The following is a 26,863-nucleotide window of genomic DNA, read 5'->3' as shown; positions in this document are numbered from 1 at the left end:
TCTATCCATTTACCCTCTCACTCAAACTACACCTAGACAAGACTTTCCATCATGTGTTCATTCTCATTCATTTTCTGTGATGCCCATTTCCTTATTCATCCCCTGATTCTCTCTCTCTCTCCTTTTCCCCCCTCCCTCCCTCTTTATAGAGACTTATACATTGTGGAGGTTTTCCCCTGTAGTCAGCAGAACTAGAATGACAAGCAGAAAGAGCAAGAGAGAAAGACGGAGAGGAGGGGGGAGAGTTGAGTCTTTCCTGGCTGCTTGTAGTATTTCTAAGTATGAATCAGTCACCAGTCGTCAGTGTTGTTTGGACAAATAACATTCCATCAGATTTAACCTCCAAAACTGTCCTTAAAACAGTCTTGGAAATGATTTAGATGTGGAGAACATTGGAGAGAAACAGGAGAAAAGAGTGCAGGCAGGACTAGAATAGGGCTTTTATATTAATATGAATCAGTCACTAACACTTAGCTTTATTTGTATAAATAACATACATGTGCGTTTAACCTTTAGAGCCTTTCCGCAGAACAGCCACATATTATTAAAAACGTAGAAGAGAACGGAGGATACCGCTGCTTCTTTGTTGAAAAACTCTCTGAAATGTCAACTTTTCAGTTATGTTTTTTAACAATGTGTTGTGAAAGTGTGCAAAAAAAATCAAAAGGCAAATTCAATGTTTTATTTTATCTGAAGCGTTGTCCCTGGTAATTGCAACGGCCATGCAGCACATTGTTAGGCACGTTCAGCGATGGGTACACATGGTTTGCATTTTCTGCTCAATGAAATAAGACTGGAACATTCGAACGAGCAAATTTTATATTAGCAAGAAATACTGTCTAATGATAAGTCAGCCGCTCAATCACCCGTTCAGTTCACTTTAAGAGCCTTACCGTCCTTTTGGACATTCCAGCTAGGATGTGGGTTGACCATTTGCATGTCGATTGGTTTCGGTGTATTACTTTCTTTCCTTATTTGTTTATTTTGAAGCAACTTTTATGTTTTTTTAATGAACTGCTTTATTATCTAACCTACACAAACTCATAACTGCATCTCCTCTGTGGTTTCTCTAAACGTATTTTATCGCTGTGGGTTCTTTTATGACCTTCCTTCCACTTTTTATCGCTGTGCAGATAAACCTAACTACACTTAACACAGTCGACTTTACTTTTAGTAACTACTGCATGATGGGATGTTGCTAAATGTGATTCTGAAAGTCCTTTAATGCTTTTTTTAAAAGTGGCCGTCGCTGCTTCTGCTGGATCTGCAGCTTTTAAAGCACAGCGTGTACAAAGAAAATGACTATGTTGTGTATTTGGAATATGTTTTCCATATGTTAACACACTAAAGAACATGGTTGTAAAGACAAAGTGTTCCTGCTTCTCTTCACTGAGACATAATAGAGGCTGAGAGGGAAGAAAGGAGCTTCTAGTGGGATTTGAACCCAGGCCACTGAGGGTACATGTGGTTCTTGAGGTTGATGTTTCAGCCACCAAACCATCAGTTGGGCACCCGTACTCTTATTTTGTCCTCTACCTCATTTTCCTCTCACGTTCTTTCTCCTCTGTTGCCCTTTTCCTTCTCCCTCTCTCTCTCATTCCTCCAAACCCTGCTTCCCTCCCTCCGTCGCCCTCAGAATGAATGAACAATAGCCTACTGAGCTGGTGCTGTGTGCATGAAAGTGTGTGAATTACGTGTGTGCACCGTATGGGTATATATGTCCTGCGTATGTGTGTGTTAGGGAGTGGTTAGTGCAGATCACAGAGCGCTCTAAGACGTTAGCAGCGCTACATTTCCTCTGCTGCCGCGCCCTGGGGCCGCTGGTCACAGATCAGCTTACATGACCCGCTCGCCAACCCTGACCACAGGGGATTACACACAGTATCTGACCTCAAAACAGTCTGAGAAAACACACAAGGCTGTCACGGCTGTTCTTTTGTTTGCCAGGGAGTCGGTTAGTTAGTTTGTTGGATGGGTTAATTTCAGTATGATTGATTCATCCATTGTAGGGTTGGGGTTTTGGAGAGGACTGACTGGATTTGAATGATATGTCTCCCAGTATTTTCAACAACGATTGTCTCACGGGCGTTGCTTCGTTTCAGTCATTAGATTAATTACTTAATCAGTCATTCATTCATTCAGTCAGTTGTTTTAAAGTCAACATTTAGTTGGTTATGTCGTCATTCATTCATCTCTTGAGGTTCATCATCAGTATATTGGATGATAATTAGTTAATGAATCAGTCAATTGATGATTTAATTTGCTTCCGCTTATTTCGCTATTTGTGTCAATGGTTTCTGCATCTTTCAACCCATAGAGATTGAGTCAGCTGTTGGCTAGTTTGCTGTTTACTTTACTCACCAGAGGATTTAAAAACTAGACCAACATGTTTGAGAGTCGTCTTCAGGAAAAAAAAAAACAAAAAAAAACGTCAAAGAGAGACTGAAAGGTGATTGGCCAGAAATATTCGTTAAGCCAAAGGAGGTTGTGTAACGCTGTGAATTTAGCCATTTAACCCGTCTGCGCTGGATTATGCATAATTGGTCAATTTGGGTGAGTACTTTGCCTATTCCTACACACACACACACACACACACACAGACACAGACACACAGACAGAGCAGCAAGGTTGAGCTACTGTAGCACCAGTGAGTCAGTCAGTGTGTGTGTGTGTGTGTGTGTGTGTGTGTGTGTGCAGGCAGACAGGAGGCCAAGACTCCGAAAGGTAACTATAGGTCAGACAAATACACACACACATGGTATCTCCCTACACGGTCTGGCTGCCAATCAAACACAGTTTTTTATGCAGTGTCACTCTGGGACCTTCCAACTGTGCGTGCGTGTGTGTGTGTGTGTGTGTGTGTGTGTGTGTGTGTGTGTGTGTGTGTGTGTGTGTGGATTGTTCAGTAAAACAGTCATTTTTGCTGCACCACAAAAACGTGACTGTCTTCTGTAGCCTGCAGCGCAAAGACACAGGCTTAAAGACACACACACACACTGTCGCACACACAGACACAGCCGTCCTAATAACGTCCATATGTCTTAAATTATGTGAAAGTGCTGCGAGCTGCTGGTTCCACAGACATGTAAAGACTCCTTTATTCTTCTCTCTGCCCTCCTTTCCCTCCTTCTCTCTCTCTCTCTTTACTCCCACCTCTTCCCGTCTCTCCCTGCCCCTTTATCCTTCCTTTTTTAAAATACTCTTTATTCCTTTTCCTCTTTTCTCTCAGTCAAACGAGCAGTCCACACATCTTTCCCTGCTCCTATCATCAGGGGTTGCTTTGTTGTTGAGCAGCTCTTAAGATGTAAAGGTGTGAGTGTTTGAGCAGCCAGGTGAATGTTAATGTTGCAGAAGGCTGTATCACGTTATTTCAGCCTATGATTCATCTTAAACCACTTTAAAGTTGTCACACCAGCAGTTTTTCTCTTATATCCAAATGCATGTGCTTTTTGAACTCGAAGAACATGTATTTTTTGCTTTATTGAATTACTTTCCAGAGTGGAAACTAACATACAGCTGCACTGAAGAACGTTTTTGCTGTATTGGCTCTTAACTTCCTTTTTATTAGACTCCTGGTTTTACTCTACAGCGCTTTAAAGGGAAATATTGCACTTTTTACTCCTCTAAACATACCTGCAGTTTCTCACTATTCTGCAGAATAAGCATTTATCCTACTGTACATGCAAAACATGAGATGAGCTCATAAAATATTATCCATTGCTATGGTTTTATCTACCCTATACTTAATTTTGCAAGAGCAATTCTTGACCTCTTCCAGCCTTTTTTATATAACACTGAAGCTCAATAACTTTCAATGAAAAATATCACAGCACTAGAATAAAGTTGCAATTTTCTTTTACAGTGAACCTCCAAACATCTGATGTATGCAACTCTATACACTATTAATACCACTGCAGATTTCTGCATGGGTTTTTATAATTACTGCTGGCAACACAAAACTATGTAATAATATAAAAATCACTCAACTGCAGTTATCAGTATTTTTTGATGGACCTCCCTGAAAACCCACATTGAAACTGTTAAATTAAAGTTTTACATATTGCATCCTTCCTGTGAATTTCACCTTTGACACTGATTCACAGAAAATGGACAGTCAGAGTGGGCTTCAACTCAGTTAGAATTGGCAGTGCCCTCTACTGGTGATGAGCAGGAGCACAGGAGACAGACACACACACACAGAAAGCAAGGCTGCATGCAGAGCAGCATCTTTTTCCAAAAACATGGAGGGAAGTGGGATTTCGTGATGTTAAGTGAACCCATATTTTTTCAGTTTCTTACAGTATCAGCATGAGGAAAAAAAATATAATGCCAAAAAAAAGAGAAAGAAATGTGAAGTTATTGAGAATACGCTGCGTGTAACAGCCTGGTTGAAGATGCTGGAATTAAAAGTGACACTTTCTCGTGTCTCTTTAATTCTTATCCAATCTCCCTTTCTGTCTGTCTCTCTCTCTCTGTTTTCCCTGCCTCTGTTTCTCCTTTTCCTAAATTTAGGGATAGAGGGAAGGTTCCAAAAGAAAGAAAAACAAGGGGGAAGGAAAATGTGGAGCTGGCGGTGGAGGGCAAACGGGGAAGGGGGTGAAAAGGGGGGGAACGAGGGAATTTGGGCAGTGGAGAAATAGAAGAGGCAGAGTAAGAGGTATGTCAGAGGGGGTGAAAATAAAAGACCTGGCTGCCACTGTCAACACAGCGTCTGGATTCTCCCGCTGTTATTTCAGCACAGAGGGACGTTTTTCCGCTGTGGGTCAGGTGGGGCTTTCTGAGACTGTCTCAGCATGTTTATTACAACACAAGGCAAACACGAGGTTGATCTATTTATAATGTCACACAAACTAAAGAAAGTTTCCTTAAGCAAATATTGCGCACATGGTTTATAGGTGAGGGGAACAAAGGTGACTGAAATCATTTTTACTGTTGCTTCGTATCATCTGAATGACGTATAAACAGGCAACACGTTCATAATAATAACTGAGGTGATGATAAGTCAGTGTACTTTGTCTCTGTTGCCCCAAACTCACCAAATTATCAGGTTCAAACTCAAGAAGCTGAATGAATCTGGAACCAAATGAACCCAACCCTGTACTTCTAAAGGTCTGAAACTTTCCCAAGGGTGTATAACGTCTGCCCCGCCTCTCTTGCTACTGTCATATCCTTAATGCGAGTGAAGAAATCTACCTTTAGAGATTAAATTCTTGAAGGCTGACTCAGGAGCCATAAATAACATGTTACAACCAATTTCTGTCATAATGTATGCATTACAATGTCAGGCAAAGTGCAAGAGATGTGACACGATTCCAAATCTGAATCTTCTCTCACTCCCTGCTGTCCACGGGAAAAGACTTGAAGCCTTGGAAACGTAACGAAAGTGATAAACTCTACGTGTTTGCAGCAGAAAAACATATGTTTGATATTGTTTTCAGTCAAGGGTGATGTGTAAGTCCTGGCTGGACCTTCTTGGCCCGGGTTGGCCTGTAGTGGAAAACCAGGCCGCTGTGGCTCTTTGAGGGAGTTAGTTTCCTAGCTTAACACAAGGTTATATGGAAACTGGCTGGCTCTGTTGATCCACCAAAGGCTAATGTGCTGTGTGAAGATTGTTTTTCCGTACAAAAACCACAAGGAGGGTAGACACACACACACACACAGGAGCAGTTCTGGTCCAGTGGGTCAGACAGTCAGCCAGTCGCTCATTCTTTCTCTCAGTTGATGTTGTTTCGCTTCTGTCTGTTGACTTTGTTTTATTACCCAGAAAACAGGAGGGAGAGCGCTGCCAACCCACACGCACACACACACACACATACACACACCCACACACATGCCTACATAATCCTTGAAAACTGCCCAGCTGACCTCTCTGCCCTTCTCACTGCCTTTCTCAGTGTCTGTCTCTGTTTGTTGAGCCTCCTGTCATCAGAACGACATGGTGTTGATGATGCATACAGAGCTAAATGAATTGCTGTGAGTAATAATCTTAATATTGACTATTTTTTCTGGGAGGTTTTGCATTTTTTGCACCTGTCAGTCAAACTGTGTGGGTGGGTTATGTCACAATTTTTTATTTATTTTTTTTTTTTTTGGGAGGTTTATTTTAGCGAGTCTTTTTCATCTTCTGTTTCTTCCAAGCAAACACAGACTGCATCTAAATGCATCATTGCCTGTACTCTTGTCTGATTTTTGTCAGCCGAACTTAATATTTTCAAACAGGAAATGGAAATGCTTCCATTTTAACTGGCTGGATTTTGAGATATTGTAATGCTAAATCAACTTCAAGATATTTATTGATATGAAAATGCCACATTTTATTACAGTTTTGGCCTAAATATAAGACAATGCTTGAAAATGTTTGTAGCTTTAATGTTGTTTGGCTTGCAAGTGTTTTTTTAGTCTGTTTATGATGTGTCTTTTAAAGTTACCCAGCCCTTCAAGTGTTTCATTAACTATTAACAATTTTGGTGGCGCGGAGGAAATGATTTCATGACACGAGTCTAAAGCCTGACGTCTTTACTGCAGAAACAGATCATGGGTTGAATCATTAAAGAAGGCGAGAGTTCCCACTGTCATAGACAATCCAGAAAGATGAAAAGACAGTCCAGGAAATACTAATAGAGAAAATAATTTCGACCGTTTCCAAGAGGCTGCAGGAGAGTATGTGTCTGAAGCTGCAAGGCCTCAGCGATGTCCAGATTTCTCCTCCTTGGATCGATTGTATCTCAAGGACCTAGTTTCTTCCCAAAAGCAGGTGTTGGAAAAGTCGGGGGTAAGATGGTACCTCATGCTTCATCACTTGATCTCTGCAGGGTAGACCTCTTTTTTTGGCCTCTTAGGGAGATTTGGTTGTGGATAGAACGGCATCAAGTAGGAGGTTGTTTGTTTGGCTCAAAGGCACATCAGCAGTGTGGCTGGGCTTCGTCCTACTTCTACAGGCAGCTTTACTGACCTGTATCTGGTTGAAAGCGGGGAATGTTCAGGTGTGTGTGCACATATGCTTTCGTGTGTGTGTGTGTGTGTGTGTGTGTGTGTCGAGCCCCCACAGAAAGCCCCTCTTTGTGCCATGTCAGAGGCAGCCTTCCTAATCAGGGGTCATTACATGAGGTTAGTGCGGGGGTCTCCAGGGAGAGGAGAGGGGATCAGAGCCCAGATTAGACCCAGCCAACCCCTCACCATCCCCGGGCACCAAGGTAACGAAACCTGACCCCACCCCCAAAAAATCTCCATCCAGTGGTGGATCCAGAGAGAGAGAGAGATTTACCAGAAAATACACCAGACTCTGCTTCTTGTTACTCTAGTCCTTTGTGTGTCTGTGTGTGTTTATCAGTGACTTTGTGTTCATCAAATGTGTGTTTTTGTGTGTATGTGAGAGAGAGAGAGAGAGAGAGAGAGAGAGAAAGAAAGAAAGAGGGAGGAAGGTATGTGCCCCAGGGATAAGGGGATAATAGGAGGGAGAGGTAAGTAGCTGATTACCTGAAATGGTCCTGGCACAGAAAAGAGAGAGAGAGGAAGTAAGAGGATGGAGGAAAGATGGAGAGAAAGAAGCTGGAAAAGAGAGAAAGTGAGAGAGAGAAAATAGTCTGGGAAGAATCATAGAAATTAAGCAGAAAAGATACCAAAAAAATGGTTAATCGAGGTTTAGCGGTATTGACTGGACACTCTCTCTCTCCCTCCATGCAGATGAGTGGAGGAGAGGATGGAGAGATGGGGGGGGGGTTGTTCTCACGCTTCAGTAGCCAGAACGCTGCTGATAAGACTGAGAGAACGGGATAGTTTTACACTGATACTCTCTCTTTCTGTTCGTCTGTGTGTGTCCCACCTTTCTGATTGTGTTCTCCCGCATTTGTACCTGTGAATCTGGATGTGCACTGTTCCTTGTGTTTGTTCCTAAATGGCAAACATGGCAGCATCGCTACAGACAGAGTAATCTGTCAGCTGTGTCAGTCATGGATTTCAAAACTTTTATTTTGCAGATAAATTTGTGTTTTTCTTTCAGACTTTATAAAGACTTGTAGGAAATATTACTGAAGTCCTTCCTTGTGTAATTACTGAAGCCACTTTTAGGCCACAGAAAAAAAAATCCTGGGTGACTCTAGTCATGACAACATGTGAAAGTATGCAAGTTGCAGATGGCATGACTAAAAGTTGAAATGTTTATTTTGCCTTGTAATAAAAAGGCCAAACAATAATCTATCATTGGTGCTTTGAAGGAGTAAAGTTGGACCCTACAGGGGCAAGTATTTGTGATCATCAGTTTTTAACGTGACTTTTCTTTGCCATGTTGGAAGTGCCTTTTACGGAAGATGTGAGGTTCCAGGCTCATGTACAGAGTAAATGTGTTTATTGGTCCCGTGCCCTCCCCTTATATGAAACATCTCAATCATCGAACATCTACATTCGTGTACATGTCTCGGTGTTTGTCCTGACCTTCCTCCTCTTGCGGTGGATGTCTCCGATGCTGTTGGCCAGCGAGTTGGGTCCCAGCAGCGTGGAAGTGCTCTGAGGCCAGTCCACCGTCACCAGCGTGTGTTCACCCATCAGCACCTTGCGAACATTCTCGGCGCCCGTCACCCGGATCAGGGGGCGACCCAGGAGATGAGTCTTGAACACATTGCCGTATTTCTGTCTCCGCGACGCATGGAAGCCTGAACCCTAGGCAGAAGGAGAGAAGAGATGTATAGATCAGTATTGGAGCTCAACAGGTTTTAATGATGCCACAAAAGTCTCCCAAGACAGAAAAATATGGGTTTGAGTAACTCGTCAAAGACCTTTTCCATTAAGAAATGAATAACCAACTCTGTAAGGCTGTAGTAGGGTTATTATTAATCAATATCAATGATTTCTGGTTTTCAGCCCATCAAACATCAGTCAAATATCATCTAAAATTTGTATAAATATTTCATACATTTCATATAATCTACTTTGTGGTAGGCTTCAAATTCATTTTCCAAAGATTGATATTGTCCAAAGAAGCTAGAGATACTTAAAACATTGAAGCCTGAAGACAGTGGGGGTTTAAAAAAAAAAAAAAGGTGGGCTGGTTTTAAAGGATGCTTGGGGTGGAGAGAGACTGTCGTCAGTAATGATGAGAGTTTGGCTGAACAGTGGAATTTCCCTTTACCGTCAGAGACGTACAGAAGAAGGTGTGAGGAGACATTATTTCAAGGAAATCCCCAAACATTCCACCCCTGTTTACTGACAGAGAAATGCTTTTCCTGTCCCTTTGTTGGATGGAGATCCCCTCACTGATTTTCTTTTCAGATTGACTTTGCCCATAAGAAAATGGACATGGCAGAAATTTCCTAACAAACACATATCATTAAAAAAGGCCATCTGAGGTAGAAAAGTAAATTTCTAAAACTCAATCACTCTATTTGTCTTTTCCCTCTATACATCATCATCATTCTTCTTCTCGTCCTCACATCACCATCCTTAACAAATCTTATGTAGTAGCCAAATGGGTATTTTGCTAACCAAGCAGAAAACTGCCTGAACCTCTAACGTTCCTTCTCTCAGTCAGATAGTTTAAGCTCCACAGCCATTCTTACGACTGATTTTTATGCTTGCCATTAATTTAAGCCTTTAGGATCTGACCTTCACTCCAGCTTTGATCTTCCAACCTAAAAGCTCTGAGTAAGTATTTTTTCTCTCTGTGGTCTGGGGCCCAAACAGACCATTTCTGGTGAGTCTCCCCCGCCCCCCACATGCAAAAAGTTACTGATGTTTCAGTCATCTGGGTTCTCCACAAAAAAGTAAACTTCTACGCTAAAGGTAGCGGGCTGCAGATGTTTAAGAACCCTGCATACATCAGGTTAATTCAATGAAAACTGATTTAAGTTGCCTTCAGGACGTGATGCCTTTAGGGAGTTCGGCTTTAACATCAACCCCCAAATAGTTGAGGTTAAAGGTTCTCCAAACATTTTCAGCTCAGGCTTCAAGTACAGCAAATGAAATTTCTAATCCAGAGGGACCAGAATGAAGGAATGAAAGAAGATCTTGATGTGGCTCCTGAAGGATTTGATCTGTTTCAGCCTCCGTTCATCCTTTTTAGCCACTGCCACTTCAAATATTGTTCTTCTAGTTCAGCAGCTTTGATGTGGATCAACTACAAACAGATTTACTGTACACTATTATATATATAAGATCCATATTTGATTGTTTAGAGATACTTTACTCCCTCCTCCGCCTCAGAAGTTCCCACTTTGGATTTGTGACCCTTACAAATCCCTTGGGTTAATCATATGACCACTTTGGGGGTCCCAAGCCTTAGGTTGGGAACAACTGGACACTTTCAGGACATGAGATTTCTCAAATTAGTCTTTCATAACTTTAATATGAGCCATGTCTATAACTACTATTATAATAATGGCTGAAAATCTAAATTTTCTAAATTTAAATCTCATTTATTCTAACTATTTTTTTGACTTTTTTTTCATGCTCTTCTAGATACAGAAATCTTATGTTTGATGTTTCAAGTCTGTTTGGAATAAACGTAAGAAGGAGAAAAAATGGGTAATAAACATGAGCAGTGATTGTTAAAGAGATGAAAATGCCAAACTTGACAGATGAACTAGAGGAACTTGAGCGCAGAAGCACCAAACCATTAAGCACCAAGAGGCAAAGTCAAAAATCACTTGAAATGCCTTAAAAGTTGCCCAAACTTTCTTGCCACTGAGAATTCAGATTACATCTGTTCCTTTTCCACACTGGGACCCGCCAGAAGAGGCCACACAGCCCATTTTGGGCCCCCTGCCCCACAGTTTGAGCAGCGCGGCTGTCAGTAAACCCCCAGAGGACTGGAGCTGGAGTCAGTTAGCGAGCTGACCTGAGTTCAGCTTTGACGCTGACCTCTAAACGGTCTGGGTCATGGTAGAGCGAGAGGGAGCCGACCCCAGAACTGTAAATGGGCTGTTTGAGTGAAAAGAATATATATCAGCCCGGGGGCAGCTTACTGTGTTACACACACACACACACACACACACAGCGAATACACACCAAGTCTTGCAGACAAACGCATCATTCACACACAAGCACATGCACTTGTAGACACACACATACAGTGAAAACACACATGCATGTACACTTAAAGGCACTCAGATGCATGAATGTGGTCATGCATGTTCACACACGAACACAAACACACACACACACACATACACACACACACACACACACACTCCAAATTCATAAAATTCACCCCAAAAAAATGTGCAAAGCAAACAAACATGCAGAGGCCTAAACTGCAAATTGCCGTGACAACACTAACTGGTTTGACCCCAGTTTACTCCTGGGGAAAGAGATATGTACAACTGTGAGGCACACACACGCATATTCTCACCCACGGGTAACATATGTAAACATACGGGCCGAAGAAGCAGGACTATGAGGTGCTGTAAAAGAGTTTAGTCTGACATTTATACAAGAGAGAGAGATTAAGTTTCTCTCTGTGTCTCTTGATCTCCGGTGTACAAGAGAGCAAACGTTTCTCCTCCTGTCCCCTTTTATTCTGGCGGGAATCACCGTTAAGAACGACTGTAACTACAGGAAACCATCTGACCTGGATGTGTGTGTGTGAGACAGGGTGAGAGGGAGCTTCTAAGTGTGTGACTCATAAATTTATGTGTGTTCAGTTATGTACAGTATGTGTGTGTGTGTGAATCCAGAGTTCTTTCAGTCGCTAATTTTAGCAGGTAGTTTGTTTCCTGTTTGAGACGCACCTCTCTCGCAGTGGTGCCACTTTCTGTTTGTGTGTTTGTGTGTGTGTGGCAGTTTATCTTCACAGTGATTCTGGTTTACAGTGTAATTTGTGGCCCAGAGTCCTGCAGTGAAGCTTTAATACATTTGATACAATCAAATCAAAAAGTTGCTTCAGGCGCCAACAACTGTTAAAATGGGCGTGTTTGAATAAAGTATTAAACTACTACCTGATCATTCACCAGAAGGATGGAATATGAACCAGACACTTTTGTCTATTCATCTTTTATCAGAGGAAGAGTGGCAACTTCTTCAGGCTTTAGGAGGCAGAAATGAACCCAGTATGTTTTTATAGCCTTTAGCAATTTAGGATTGCACTTTCATAAAGTTGAAGGACTCACAAATAATGGTCAAAATCGAAGCTGCAGAGGCCTGACTTGTAGTTCTTATTAAGGCTCATGATCCAAGAACAATGGAACCCCATAATGGTTCATAATACAGGCATTGATGTTGTACAGCTGCTTTCACAGGTTGGGAGCTTCCTTAATTATCAACTTGTACAGAAATATATTAATTATAAAATTAGCTTTTGAGCTGTAAACTGTCGTTGCCTTTTGAACTCAACCATATTTCCTTGTCTTTTCTTGTTGTCTTACAGTGGTGAGACCAAATAATGGAAACGCTTCATGAATCTTTGAGGAAGCCATCAACTCTGAAGTAAACACTCCTGCAGAGGTAGGTCATATGCTTTATTATGTTTCTGTAATATCCCTGTTCAGCTCAGACGCATGTCCCCCGGGCATTGTGTCCATGATGGATAAGTCTGCATTTTGCGGTTTTTGTCCGATGCCAACGCTCACCACCATCACAGGAAGCCGTGTGCCCTTTCTGTGGCAAGGCGGAAAATAAGGGAGCGGAGGTCGAGCGTAGCAGGTCTGACTTCCTGTCAGTGACCTGCAATTAACCTTTAACTGAGCGTAGCCATGATCTCTGCCCATGATCAACCAAACGATTTAGTCTAACTATACCATAACCACTTAACCATGACCTCTCCCAAACCTTAACCTTACAACTTGACATTGGATTAAAAAATTTTGGTAAAACTTTCTGAAAACACTTGAACTTTATCCGAAGATGCAGAAGAAAATACCCGACAAACTGCCACCAGTGACGGACATGAGGAAATCCATCCGTCTCGCTCGCTTTCTCCTCTGGTTCTCGCTGGTTGCAGCTCATCTCTTCCTCCCCTCCTTGCGACAAACATCTCACATCTCAACATTTCTCTGTGTGAACTTGACCTAAATTGAGCACAGATGCCTCGGCCTCTTTGCAGCTCTGTTAGTTGTTTCACGTTGCTTTGAAAACTATGATTGCCAGACTGCTTTTATAGATGAAAAACGCTGCTAATTAGCATTCGTGCCCAACACGCCCCACCTTTGTAGCTGCGTTTGCAATCGCGCTGAAGCGTCTTAAGACCTTTTCATGAGGTGTTGACATTATTTTGTCTGAACCGTAGATGTCTTTTTGAGTGTTTCTATAAAACGCTACCCATAATAGCTGCATTGCCCTCTGGTGTATGTCATGACCCCTCTGAAAAGCAGCTCTTCGGTCCAGGGGATGTTTTAGATCGCTGAAGCGTTTTCTACCGTCATACTTCAGTGTGGTTACTGGACAGAGCCCCTAAATGTGAGCAGCTCGGTCTGATTTCAGTTTCTTTTTCTCTCTCTGTTGGTCTGTCTGGGTACAAACTGTTGACCTGAACTGTTTTCACAGCTCCTGTACACTTCCTCTTTTTACTGTGGCATGCACACACACACTCTTTCACACACACACACACACACACACACACACACACACACACACACACACACCAGGTCGCCGGCTGGCCTCTGGAGCCCTTGGGGTGTGTGTGTGTGTGTGTGTGTGTGTGTGTGTGTGTGTGTGTGTGTGTGTGTTAGAGTGGGGTTGTTTTCCAAGCTACATTTTGCTGCCACATGGATGTAGAGTGGTTTAGTATGTCTGCCTGGCAGGGCTGCTGACACACACACACACACACACACACACACACACACACATACATTAGCAGGGAGTTCCTCAGGCAGCCAGACAAGGCTCCCTTTCACACTCCAAGATACAGCATCAGATTGGGTCGATTGTGTACTTTCTTTGGTGTGTGTGTGTGTGCAGCTATGTGCATTATGTGTGTATCTCCTCATGCATTTTCTCTTTCCATTTCTCTTTATTTTCTTTTCACACGCGCATGCACACACACACACACACACACATGCACACATATTTTGGCAGGATACTGCAGGCTTTCATCTGTCATATTCCCTGCAAGAAAACGGGGAGAAAAAAAATATGCGTAAAACAAAAAGTTACACTAAAATACAGCGTGTGTGTGTGTGTGCGTGCGTGCCAGGGGTGTGGTCTGGATGACATTTAGCTTAAAAGGTGAGAAGTGTACCCCCCCCCCCCCCCCCAAAACCTGGCAAAACACACACACACACACTCTCTCAGAGCAAGCATGGAAAAGTCGTGATGTAATGACGCCACACTCCTCTTGCAGGAGAACACGTACATAACCGCATACAGGATCACTGCACACACACACGCACACACACACACACACACACACACACACACACACACACACACAGAGTCATGGATGTCGCCGCGGAGATGCAGGCGTCACAGCTTCACACTGATTGCGCAGGCTGAAACACACGTCCCCCCAAACCTCAGTGAAGCGAAGGAGCCTTCGCTGTAAACACTCGCTCAGTTTCGCAAAAGAACCCAAAAACCAAAATTGCTACCACAACATTACGGCTGATTTTACCACCGAGGTCACAGGCAACAAACTCTGATCTGAGCTGAAAACCATAAAGAGGTTTCTCTTAATGATGGCGGGCATAAAGTTTTAAAGCTATTTTTTTTTTTTTTTTTGTCTTGTGGATATGTTACCTAGCAACGAAGAGAAGTACAAGCTGGCTGTGGAGGCGCAGAACATGATGTGTGCATGTGTGTGTAAAGGGGAGCACCACAGGGCAGACTCACTGTGGTGTGGTTCATTTAGATGCACTGTTCAGTGTAAATCTGAAGCCCGTGTTTAACCTTAACTTTCATTTGGTTTCTACTAAAAGCAGCTTATATTTCCCATGATCAGCTGATAGCAGCAAAAACATCCAAAACACACAACAGGTCACTCTGGTCAAATTTTTTCTAGATCTGTAAAATGAACACCAAGTATAAATTTCAAAATATTTCATGTATTTTGAACAATTCTTATAGATTAATTTAACTTTGCTTTCTGTTGCTGCTTCTTTGTGAAATGTTTCATCAAAGCAAAGTGACATTAACCTCCCGAAGTTTTGCAGATCAACAATGCAAAGGTACAGTTTCACATTCTAGTAGTAGTTAAGTTTTAAAACACACCCTGCTTCAGACGATTCATCGGAAGAGCGGCAGCTTGTATTACCTCCATTAAACTTCAACACACCAGGGTGTTGACGTGCAACAAAAGGGAACTCACGGCCCCAGGATGCAAATCTCACCACAGAATCTTCCAACAAAGTTTGCAGCTTCACGCTTCCTCACTTTATATTCTGCTTTGTCGTAACCACATGTGACGCAACCAGAAGAAGCACAAGAAAACAACGCACAAATAGAGAAAATCAGACTTACTCCTGACTGTTTTTTTTCCAAGCACTTTCCGTCCGTCTCGCCCAGAAGTCCCCGGTCTCCCTTTAAGGTAAAGATAAAACTGACGTCGGCAGGTTGAGAACAGCGAACGCAGCTACAAACTGGACCCTGAGGCGTTATTAGGTGTAAAACACTGCACAGAGCTGCAGCTTCAGATGTACTGTAGGATCAGAGCCGCGGTTAAAGTGGAAGGTCAGAATAAAGGTTATGTCAGGGTTAAAGGTTATGTAGATACAACTGAGGGTCAGGAATAGGCTTTAATAACAAATGTCCCTGATGTATAGTGCTTTCAACTTTGTGCGTGTGTGTACTGTCGGGACAGGGCTGTACTTGTAACCGGCTTCCACAGAGTCCCTTTTATATTTTTTGAACAGAGATTTATCAGATATTTTACAAGAACCTCAATAAAGGGGCAAGGGGGGGGGGGGGGGGGGGGGGGGTTCTGTGAGGATTTTCCACACACGCCATCCAAACACTTTCTCATACACACACACACAAAATCTTTCACTTACACATTCCCACACTCACAGACAGAATTTCTCACAGATGCCACCACAATCGCAGAAAATCTCACACAACCCAGCTGTCTCTCATGTTCTCTCTCTTTTTCTGCAAACACACACACACACACACACACACACACTGTCCGAGCAGGGCTAGCTAGCGCGTCGGCCGTGCTAAAAATACCCCCGTCTGTTCTGTTGGGGTTGGCCTGGGGGCGAACCTGGGCCTGGGCTTATAAATGTCCTCTTTGTAGCGCAGTGGAAATGTCCAACAAATGACTCTTTTATTAGGGCAAGACAAAAAAACACAGCTAATTATGTTTACTCAGATCAATGCTGCGGCTCAACCAGCACACACACACACACACTGGCTAGCTGGGGGGACACCAAGAGAGAGTGTGTGTGTGTGTGTGTGTGTGTGTGTGTGTGTGTGTGTGTGTGTGTGGAGGGACAGACAGTGTACATTTAGAGCAGTTTTAAAACCGAAATGTTAGGGTGATGCTTAGTGGGAGCAGACAGAAACAAAGACTGATGGAAAAAACAGGAGCAGAAAATGAATGACAGGATGTGTCCTGGCAATGAAAGAGCAAAAAGCGACAGAGGAAAAAATGGTAATTTAAAGACGGTTTTTTGTGGCTGAAGTTTGAAGCTAAACTTTTTTTTTGTTTAAAGTGTGTAAAAGGTTTTGTCGTCCACCAGAGGAAGTTTTTCGTCTTCAGAGGGACGCGCTTACAATTGCTGCTGACATCTAGAGCTTAATCCGAGAAGGTGAATGTAGGTTTCTTTGGACGAAAACATGTCTGTGGAATGAGTTTAATGTCATGTTCACAGGATTAAGTCGCATACATCTGCAGATGAATGCATGTGCACGAAAACTCAAGGTTGCGCGATGGTTTCTGGATTTAAGCAGTTTATCTGTGATACAGTGTAAAAATGAATTAACACCACACATGAAAGTTTCCTTTAAATTCTTGCTTTGCATTAATCTACAGCAAACTAAAGGCCTTTCAAATTAAAGGAAAATTCCAATGTTCTTCCTCCAACCTGGGTCTTATTTTTATATCATTTAGATCGTTGATGCTTTGCAGAGAGTTTAGATAACAGCTCCAGATACAAAATTACATTGATGTCTGTTTGGAAAAGCAACACAAGCTTAATACAAATTTCTAAAAAGGTAAAATTGGGAATCAAAGAAAAGCTAAATATTCAAAATTACCTGTAAATTCCAGTTGCATTGTTTCATATTCACTGTGTTCCTTTTTTTTTTCATGTCGGTCACTTTCACTTCAGCTGTGTGAACACTTGAGCAAATCTTTTGTGGTGGCTTTTTATCAAGTCATTTATTGATTCAGACCAAACAAATGAAAGAGGATGGATGCAAAGTACTGACTGGTTATTTCCTCTCATTGCAGGTGCTGAAGGGTGCGTGCACGGCGGCAGTCCTTGCAGTTAGTAAGGGCGTTGGGAGGCGACGCGAGGTTGTTCTTTGTCGGCTTGGTGCGGCGTCCTTGAGGAAGCAGGTGGGTCAAATGTCACCACAGGACAGATCATCAGAACTATAAATATCATGACCATTTAGAAGAACACGTGACGAAAAGAAGAGTGTCAATTACAAAAACAAAATGTGGCGTGACAGGGAAGCCTGCCCACGCTGCTTGACTGACGGCTGATTTTTTTGGGGGGGAATATGGTGCAGAAACACAAAGGTGGTGCCAAAATGCGCCAAACGGGTAAAATCTTGAGGAACTAAAGTAAAGGTTAAAAATGAAAAGTGAAAAAGCGGCAACAGCATCAGCGGAGAAGAGAAGGAGAGAGAGGAAACGAGGTCAAAGGCTGTGAGGGAATTCCTTCTTTCTTTTCAGCTGTCAATCATTCAGCCAGTGCCAGAGATACCAAGGAACCAGTGTGTGAGTCTTTATGTGTGTGTGTGTGTGTGAGATTGTGTGTTTGAATGGTGCGATAGGTCCTCGACTTGACAATGAGCCCCGTCCCTTTGCGGTCACGCCACCACATCAGAGAGACAGAGAGGGCAGGAGAAAGAGAGGGAACAAGAGTAAAGCGAGAGGAGGGGAAAGAAGGATGGAAAGGAAGGGAAGAGGAGGGAAGGAGACAGAAGGGGAGGAAGAGAGACGAAGGGAACGAGAAAGAGAAAGTGTGAAAGACGGAGCGAGAGAAAGCGAGCGGCGAGCGTGGCAGAGAAGGCGGAGAGGTGGGAAGGGTGCTGGTTTCAAAAAGGACGGATTAAGGGAAAAGGGCTGCGGATAGTTCAGCCAAAAAACAAGGAGAATAGAGAGAGAGAGCAGGAGAGAGAGAGAGGGAGAGCGAGGGCTGGCCCCTGACCCGGGGACATTATAGAAAGGGAGATTATGGTTGTTCAAAACTCTCTAAGCACTCACCCCGGGACCCCAGCTAATACGCTGACACACACACACACACACACTCGTACCTCAGCTACAGACACACAGTGTAGAGCTGTGGTGATGTTTTATCCTGATATATCTCCCTCCTCTGGGCCTTAGAGCTCCAATGTTATCCTGAACTATTAAAAACCTGAGAGGCAACAGGTGAGGGAGCCACGCTGCTGCACTGGGTGACATGTTCCTGCATGAGGGTGAACGTGGGAGCTGTAGCTTCTTGTCTTTGTGCTTCAAAAACTCACCAGAGGACCAAAAGTTTATTAATCCGCAGCTGAAAATAGTCCCCAAAAGGTGCACTGTTTACCCTTGTTTTGATCACGTTCGCTCAAAATTAAAATGCAAAGAGGTTTTAGGAGATTAATGAGCCTTTAAAAAAAAATCAATATATATTTGTGATTTTCTTCCTCAATAGGAACAAACAGATTCCGTCCGGGCACCACAAACGACAAAGTGAATTTGTAAAGTTTTTAAAGGTGGTTTTGGTCGTCGTTGGATGTAATAAGAAAAGTACAGCATAACACTGACCCTGAGCCTTTACATCTATACACAGCTTATACCCAGTAAAAACACGACCTCTGTTTCACACACACACTCACACTCATTGACACAGGGAGCTTAACATTGGGCTCTATACTCGACCCAAGACAAGAGTCCTGGACGAGGGAGCAGCGTGTTCTCGGGGTGAAAGAAGGGGCAAGGGAGACCAGTGCCAGTACCTCCTGCTAATCTGAACAAGAGGAGGAGGAGGAGGAGGAAGGCAGCGATGGATGGATGGAAAAGAGAGGAAAATGGAGTGAAAAGATGTGCGCAGAGCGGCGCTTTTACCAAAAGAAAATCAGATTTTTGATTTGGGTATTCTTGTCGCTGGATGCGTTTGCAATATAGCTGCAGTCTTAGCGACTAAAACTTCATATGAAAGATTTCTGAGGGGGCGAAAGTGAAAAAATAAAGAGATGGAGGGAGGTGAAGGGGGAGAGTAAAAGTGGAGAAAAGATAAAAGGAGGTGGAGAAATGAGGAAAAAGAAAAGACGTGAGACAACTGAAGACAAAAAATAAAATCTAGAAAGTTGGGAAGGGCCAACGAAATAAAGGGAAGAAGACGGAAGAGAAGGAAAGAAGAAATTAAACAGCAAAGCAACAGTAAGAGCAGAACCTAAAAGTAAAATCATCTAGTTTTACGAACAAGAATCACAGAAACGCTGCCGAGCTTTAGATTTTTCATCAATAAATGAAACAAAATGGGACAAAAAAATAAAACAATGAGCAGAAAAGATGGAGAGAAGCTTGGAAAAAAAAAAGGTTCGCGGGGTGTGAGAAGAAGAGTCCTCGGAGGTTCAAGGGTCCTGCCTTGAATGTTAACACTGTTACACCACACACATATAAAGGGCTGCCCCTTGTGCCCGCTCAATGAACTATGTATCTCACCCAGCGAACGAAAACACACTGCCAGTTCCCTGCCGCGAGAGAGAGAGAGAGAGAGAGAGAGAGAGAGAGAGAAAGAGTTAATCAATCAGCATTGTAATATGATCCATCTGAGCTCACACACTTCTGTGCTCGTGTAGCGAGTTAATTGTGTGTTAGCTGTGTGCACGCTACATCTACATACTCTGTATGTGCGTCTGCTGCATGTTATATGTCTTTGTGTGCATATACTCAAAGTCTTTCCATTTACTGTGTGTGTGTGTGTGTGTGTGTGTGCGTCTCAGGACTGTGTAACCGCAGCTATGCAGCACACAGCGGGCTGGACCACAGTAATGGAACCTACTATAGATGAAGCCACCAGGCTTCACAATCCCTGCTCTGTCTGAGCTGGTTAAAGGCACAATCCACCTAAAAACAAAGGTCCCACATGTGCTGTAAACTGTTCCTGTCCCAGACGCTGGGCTGTCTTCAATCTGAGGAAATGCTGGACAGCAGAAAAACGGGTTTTAACAACAATTTGGTCATGATGAGAGGTTAAGATCATGGAGAGTCTGCTAGAAACAGAGCTGGTCACTATAAACAGGAGTCTTCAGATACAAATGTACATTAAATCAAACTTTCAAAATGGTTAAATCTGCTCTTGATTTGCAGTTTGAGTTGGTTAAAGACAGAAATGGGAACGGAAATGACTGGTTATTCAAAGCTGGGTGTGAGATGTTCAAATCTTGTGGCCTTTTTTTTTTCAGCTTTAGCAAATCAGACGGGTTAACGCCATAAACAATGTGCATGGAAATGAAAGCTGCCGTCAGATGGTTGATATTTTTAATTTGAAAAGTCTGGCTGGTATTTAAATGGCATCACTGTTGCTACCTGACTGGTGACGAAAACACTGAAGCCTTTTGATTAACTTTGTGTTATTTCTTTGAAATACCACCTTTAAATGCTAATGTAAACATCAAAACAAATACAGGGTTGTTCAAATGAATGATTCTCATAAATACAACTGCACTTGAAGGCACCGTTGGACAGAGGAGCGATTAAAGGACGAATTCACCTTAGAATAGAAATAATTACCTGAGGTCAGTCCGTTACTGTCAGAGTATTTTGGGCTGTAAATGTGCTACCAGAAAAAGCAGGAGACAGCGGGACAGGTGTAGAAAAAGAGGAGGGAGAGAGAGAGACAGAGAGAGAGAGAGAGAGAGAGAGAGAGAGAGCTGTCATCACTGTGTGTGATGAGAGAGTGTTTGGTCTGCAGGACTGTTATTACTCTGCCCACCATCATTTGCACTTCATCACAGACAGAGACAAGAAGACAGGCTGGCAGACAGGACAACGCATTAGTGTGTGTGTGTGTGTGTGTGTTTGTGTGTGTGTGTGTGTGTGTGTGTGTGTGTGTGTGTGTGTGTGTGTCTACAGTATGCATGCATGTGTATGTGAGCTGATACTAAAGTTTGTCTAACTGCTAACAATCACTGATAACACTCACACCCTCTTCACAGAAATTCAGAGTGTGTGTGTGTGTGTGTACGTGCGTGTGCTGTTCTCTCAGGCTTAGGCTCATTTACAAACTGAAATCACACAACACACACACAAACACACTGTACAGTCCAGAGTCTCTGTGCCATGTCTTCATTTCCTCTGGTCTGACCCAGATTCAGTCCAGCCTGTCTGCCCTGCATGTGTGTGTGTATTTGTGTGTGTACATGTAGTATATTTGTGTGTGTATTTGTGTGTGTGTGTGTGTGTGTGAGGTATCAGCTCCAGAGCAGGAGAAACTGTGTCCAGAGGAGCAGCTAGGTTTCCCCCGTCGCAAGTCTGAAGGACTTCAACTCCCAGAATTCTTAGAACACAACATCAGTAACGCGTGCATAGTTTCAAAAGTTGTAAAAATTACATCTTGATTATATAAAATTTATTTTACATCTGGGAATGCTGCACTTTGGCGACCCCAAGTGGCCGCAGCAGGTTTAATGCTCAAAAGGTGACAGAGTTCATTACCCAGAATTCCTGTGACGTTAACTCAATGGTCTGTGTGTTTGACGTAAAATCTGCATATTATTATTATTTTATCTCAGCTGCTTTGTTTTTTTTACAAACACTGTTTGAGTTCATCCGACAAATCTTCATCGCATATTTTGTATAAAGCTCGATGATAATTTTGACCCTAATGTTACAGGACATGTCTGAAAATTGTTTCTCATTGTGTGTCTGAACAAAGCAAAATATAAACAAACCAGCAAATGACAAATTTGCAGTTATATAATATCTCAAAAACAGGAATTTATACAATTTTTTCAAAAATTTGCAAAAATTTTGCCAGTTTTTGATAATAAAAACTATACATTGCTTGAGTCACATTGTTATAAATGTAGGCATCAACAAAGTTGTACATAGATGTGTGCACCTGTGTGGAAAACATACTGGTGCATCTGCATGTGTAGCTGCATAAAGTTTGCATGGGTAACTAGTGTGTGATTATGTCTCTGTACACAAAGATCTACACCATGTAGTTAGTGACTCCATGCACGTGTGTGTGTGTGTGTGTGTGTGTGTGTGTGTGTGCTCCTGCTCGGTAGCGCTCCTGCTTGGCCCTGTCCCTCTGAAAGCCTCGGCTCCTAATGGGAGCAGACAGGTCTTTGGCAGAGTGACCATAAAACTATTTCTAACTGCAGATCACTTTTAAAATGGATCCATCACAAAAATGTGCTTCTGCCGCTGCTGCTGTGTGTGTTGAGGTAAAAATATACTGTATGTATATTTATACACACATTTAGACCCCAAGTGTGTTTGTGCAGGAAATCTGGAGGAGGAGAGCGGGTGAAAGAAAATAACAAAATATGCAAAAAAAAAAAAAAAAAATGTTTTGGGTAGTTTTATGAAAATCTGCATCCAGAGAAATTTGATGCAGCGAAAGTTGCCTCGGGACAGACACACTCCCACAAATCCCCTGTGTGTGATTCATAATAACATATCAGTGGCTGCTGGTCGTGATTAACCTTCAGGGAATTATCATATTATCACATCAGATTTACAGAGCCACAATTGAACTGTTTCGGTTCACACTGTTCTCATAGCGTAGTTTTCAGCCACAGCAGAAACCCACGGTACACGACTTGCTCAGCAACCACACAGCAACAAACACTGTCAGCCCCCAGCCGGTGAACACAGCAGAGCATTTAGCGGCTAAAATGACACGTTTGTCTCAGGTGGTGGTGGAGACCAAAAACAGAGCAAAAACAGGCTGAGTGTTGGACTTAAATTCATCAGGTGGACACACAAACACGACTCCACGTGCACGATAACGTTGCTCTGTAGCTGCTGGATGTGTAAGTTAGCAACTGTTTGCTAACGAGTTATAAATTTAAATAGCAATAATTATATGTCAGTTGTGTTCACAACGTGTTTCTGCTGCCAAAAAGAATCAGTTATTGCAGGTTCAAGTGTTAAATACATGAACAACCAAACCAAGTGAAACTGAACAATCAATAAGTCGTCAAACCGAAACAATAAAATAGGTTGTGAGCGTTTTGCTGAGCTGGCGCCCCCACTGGTGAGACTATGACATCACATCAGTAGTTTCTTTTAAAGTTTAGGCACCAAAAATGCTGTAACTGTAGAAAAAGATATATATAGAACACACACGACGGGATGTGAGGCCAGATGCTTTCTAAGATCCTTCACTGCTTCGCTACTGAATATAAATAACTGATGACTCATGACTGAACATCATTGTTCAGTCAGGACAGTCATCATTCGCTTGAACAACAAAGGTCCCTTCTGAAGGAAATACCAGAAACATGCATTGGTTGTGTTACGTTCCTTTGTTCTGACTCCTAATCAAGACCATTCTGGTCTAAAAACCTAACATCTGTTGCTTTATTTCTTAATTTCTTGAACTTAATCAAATGTTGTGTGCGCTTGGCGCGTTCATCCCGACTTTCTCAGAGAGATGACTTGTCCCTGAGCTCGTCTGACATGTCGTCTCCATGAGCAATCAAGCAGCAGACTAGTAGCTGAGACGTATAACAGCATCTGGGCAGAAAGGTCCCATCAGATCTCCATCTCTGTCTGCCTCACTTTCTCACAGCACAGATGATGGTCGGGCAGCAGCCCAGCGTCTCTGTCTCTCTCCACAGCAGTTTTCATGAGACATGTCACCGGCTGCATCAACTTCCTGCCGTGAACTTTGAGATGAGGTCAAAACCTCGTCCCAGTCAAGACCCTGAAAGAAGCGAAAGACCAGCGAAAAATCTTTGTGGATTCTTCCAGTTTTTTTATTGTACTTGCGGGGACATTTGGTCCTTATAAGTACAGGCGTACACAGCCTTTTATTCCTCTGTCTGACTGACACCCCCCAACTCCTCCACCCCTCCACCCCCCACCATAAACTTGGCCGTGGTCCTTGGTTGCATTCCGGGAACGCGTCTCGCTCGGTGTCAGATGTAACGGAGAGGAGCACCGCAAGTTCAAGCCCCGCACGCGGCCAACGTGCCTCTGCTCGTCAAGCCCCTGCTTTACCCCCCTCGCCCCCCCTCTTTTCTTCTTGCCTTTCTCTTTCTCTCCCTCTAGTCTCTCTATCTCTCTCCACCACCCCCCCAGTGCTTTCTCTTGGGAGCCATCAGTTCGCGCTGACAACCACTGCTCAGTAGCGGGGCTCGTGCAGCTCTGTGGGGTCAAACCAGGAGCCTGACACCTTCTTCCCTCAGCTGATAAAAGTCCTCATCACACACACTCCTCTTCCTCCTGGTCTACACAGAAACCTGAAGCACTGGCTCAAACATGCACAGCTCTGTCTGCCTGTGGAGCTGGACCAGGAGCAGCTCTCCTCGATACATGATCAATTCCTCAAGTTTCGAAGCAAATATCTCCTCAATAAATGATCAATACTGCTTTAAAAAGTTACTCTGGGGGTTTTATTACCCATCAACCCATGCATGTCTCGGGATATTCCCCTTTTTCTGCAACTTTACTCCATCTGTCAATCAAGCAGCCAGAGGAGGAATCTCCTCACTGAATGGTTTCTGAAACATGCTGCACGCTGGGAGCGTCTTTTGGACGCAGCCAAGAAAAAACCCGCAGGGCGCGAATAAGCTGCAGCAGCGAGGAGGAGAGAGGGAGAGAATCCGAGGGGTGCACTTTACCCTCACCTTAACCCTTAACCTTCTATTTTCCCTCTCTTTCTACATAAACTTCCCCCAGAATAAGTTGGAAGTCTTTTTTTTTTTTTTTTTTTTTTTTTTTTTGCAAATTAAACCGTGATTTGAACTTTGAAGGAAGAAGAAGGAAGAGGCTCTGTGGGCTCTACATGTAACCGCCGCTCAGAGGCACCGCAGCAGATATGACCGATAGCCTATCAGCCTGACTGCGGCTCGACCCCTCCGCGCCGCGGTCGGCTGACCCGACGCGCTCCCGTCTGAGATAAAAACGACAACAGAAAACCCACTGATCTCATCGGCCGATGGAGCCACACGGAATCATGGGAGAGATTACAGAGCTATAAACTAATCAAAAGTGAAGTGAAAGTCTTTGATGGTCGTGTGTGTGTGTGTGTGTGTGTGTGTGTGTGTGTGTGTGTGTGTGTGTGTGTGTGTGTGTGTGTGGGGCTGGAGTCACCCCTTGTGCATCACAGACGCGCTGGATGAGGATGAGCCAGTTTAAACTTCACTGAACACTCATAGTTTAGAGGACAATCGAGATTTATCGAGTCTTCATGAGTAGATTTAAACACCGTGCATCATGGGATGTTGAGTCAAATGGATGTATTTGGTAGAAGGATGAGTGTTTGGAGGGAAAAGGCGCAAACTGGTGTTTTTCTAGTGGGAGTTTGGTTTGCGAGCATCAGCTGGAGCGCAAGTAACGAGCTCAGTGAGTGTGAAGCTCAGAGCTGCTCAAAGCTCCTCCACTCATCAGTATCCCCCCCCCCCCCCCCCCCCCCCCCAAAAAAAAAAAAAAAAGTCTGGAAGAAATCGATAAGACTGATCTCATCACACAGAGAAAGTCCCGCTCTGTCCCCGCTCAGACACCGGGACCCGCTCTGACCCAGACACCGACCCCCCTCCTCTCCTCTCCTCTCCCTCCCTCCCTCCTTCCCCGACCCCGAGTGCTGCGCTTACCTGCAGGAGCCAGTGGCAGGTCTCGCCGATGAAGGGAAAGCCCATGGATCCTTTCGGCATTGGCAGCTTGCAGTTTTTATCCCGCGTCGCCGTCCATCTGAGCTGCCACAGCTGCTGGGACACGGCGAGGAGCAGGGCCATGGACACCAGGCAGGCGGCCAGGGTGGCCAGAGCCGATACGAGGTCGAAACTGTCGAACAGCATGGTGATGGAGAGCCCGGTGGTCTCTCTCTCTCTCTCTCTCTCTCTCTGTCTCTGTCTCTGTCTCTGGGGGAAACTTTATATCTGCGACCAAAAACGGGCAAATCTGGATCCGCGGGACCTTTTTAAAAAGTTGGAAGTTTCTTTGCGTAAAAGCGCAGCGCTCCTTGACGCGCTCCAGAAGCGCTGTGGAAGTGACCAGAGGCGGCTTGTGTTTTCAGAATGAATGAACTCTGTGGAGAGCGATGTTTTTTCTCTCAGACAGACTGGATCTCCAGATTTAAAAAGTCACAAAGTTGCGTTTCTGTGCGTAATAATAATAACTAAAAAAAAGTGCAAATCAAAGTGTCGGCTGAGCGGAGGGGATGCTACAGGTGAGCTGTGCTGCCAGACTCCCCGTATATCTTCAGTATCACGCCTCAGCGGGTAAAGTGTAAAAATAAAACCATTAAAACTCACTTTGTTTCAGTGATTTACACATTTAGCACAGGAATCTCGCAACACTGGGGACTGTCCTGGTGTTTGAAATCTCATTTTTGGTCGTTTTGTTTGTGGGTCAGTGACTTAAAATCAAGTTTGGCAAGAAATTAAAAAAAAAAAAAAAAAGAAAAGTCTGAAACGTTGAAGTCAAAATCTCAAGGTGACACGTTTATGTCAAAAGCTGGGACACGTGGAAAAAAGTGCAGCCGAGCCCTGGACCTCACAAGGCTTTACTTTCTAAAGACTTGTCGAGGGATGGAAAGACTTGGTTTGGGGGGAAAAAATGAACGAAAACTCTTCCAGGAATCGCGTCTCTCTCAACTTCCAA

General features: G+C 43.5%; 1 protein-coding gene and 1 long non-coding RNA gene across 2 annotated transcripts in view; one reads left to right on the top strand and one right to left on the bottom strand.

Annotated features, from left to right (window-relative positions):
• LOC139607232 (uncharacterized) overlaps positions 1-26,863 on the top strand; it is a 144,850-nt gene that overhangs the window by 93,775 nt on the left and 24,212 nt on the right. Inside the window, exons 3-4 of the long non-coding RNA XR_011684811.1 lie at positions 12,356-12,432; positions 17,315-17,422. This is a non-coding gene — a long non-coding RNA (uncharacterized lncRNA). The remainder of the gene's footprint in view (positions 1-12,355; positions 12,433-17,314; positions 17,423-26,863) is intronic.
• The window catches only part of cyp26b1 (cytochrome P450, family 26, subfamily b, polypeptide 1), a 35,744-nt gene that overhangs the window by 8,479 nt on the left and 402 nt on the right, over positions 1-26,863 (bottom strand). The window contains exons 1-2 of the mRNA XM_071459947.1: positions 25,855-26,863; positions 8,431-8,655 (exon numbers count right to left, since the gene is read on the bottom strand). The exon at positions 25,855-26,863 is cut by the window's right edge and continues 402 nt beyond it. Coding sequence (XP_071316048.1) covers positions 8,431-8,655; positions 25,855-26,058 — 429 coding nt within the window. The 5' untranslated portion in view covers positions 26,059-26,863. The remainder of the gene's footprint in view (positions 1-8,430; positions 8,656-25,854) is intronic.

Source organism: Trachinotus anak, unplaced genomic scaffold (assembly GCF_046630095.1).
Source record: "Trachinotus anak isolate AG129_WGS33_773 ecotype Australia unplaced genomic scaffold, CSIRO_AGI_Tana_v1 ptg000023l, whole genome shotgun sequence".
Lineage (NCBI taxonomy): Eukaryota > Metazoa > Chordata > Actinopteri > Carangiformes > Carangidae > Trachinotus > Trachinotus anak.
Note: the sequence above shows the minus strand (reverse complement) of the source record. Positions and strands in the feature narration are given on the sequence as shown.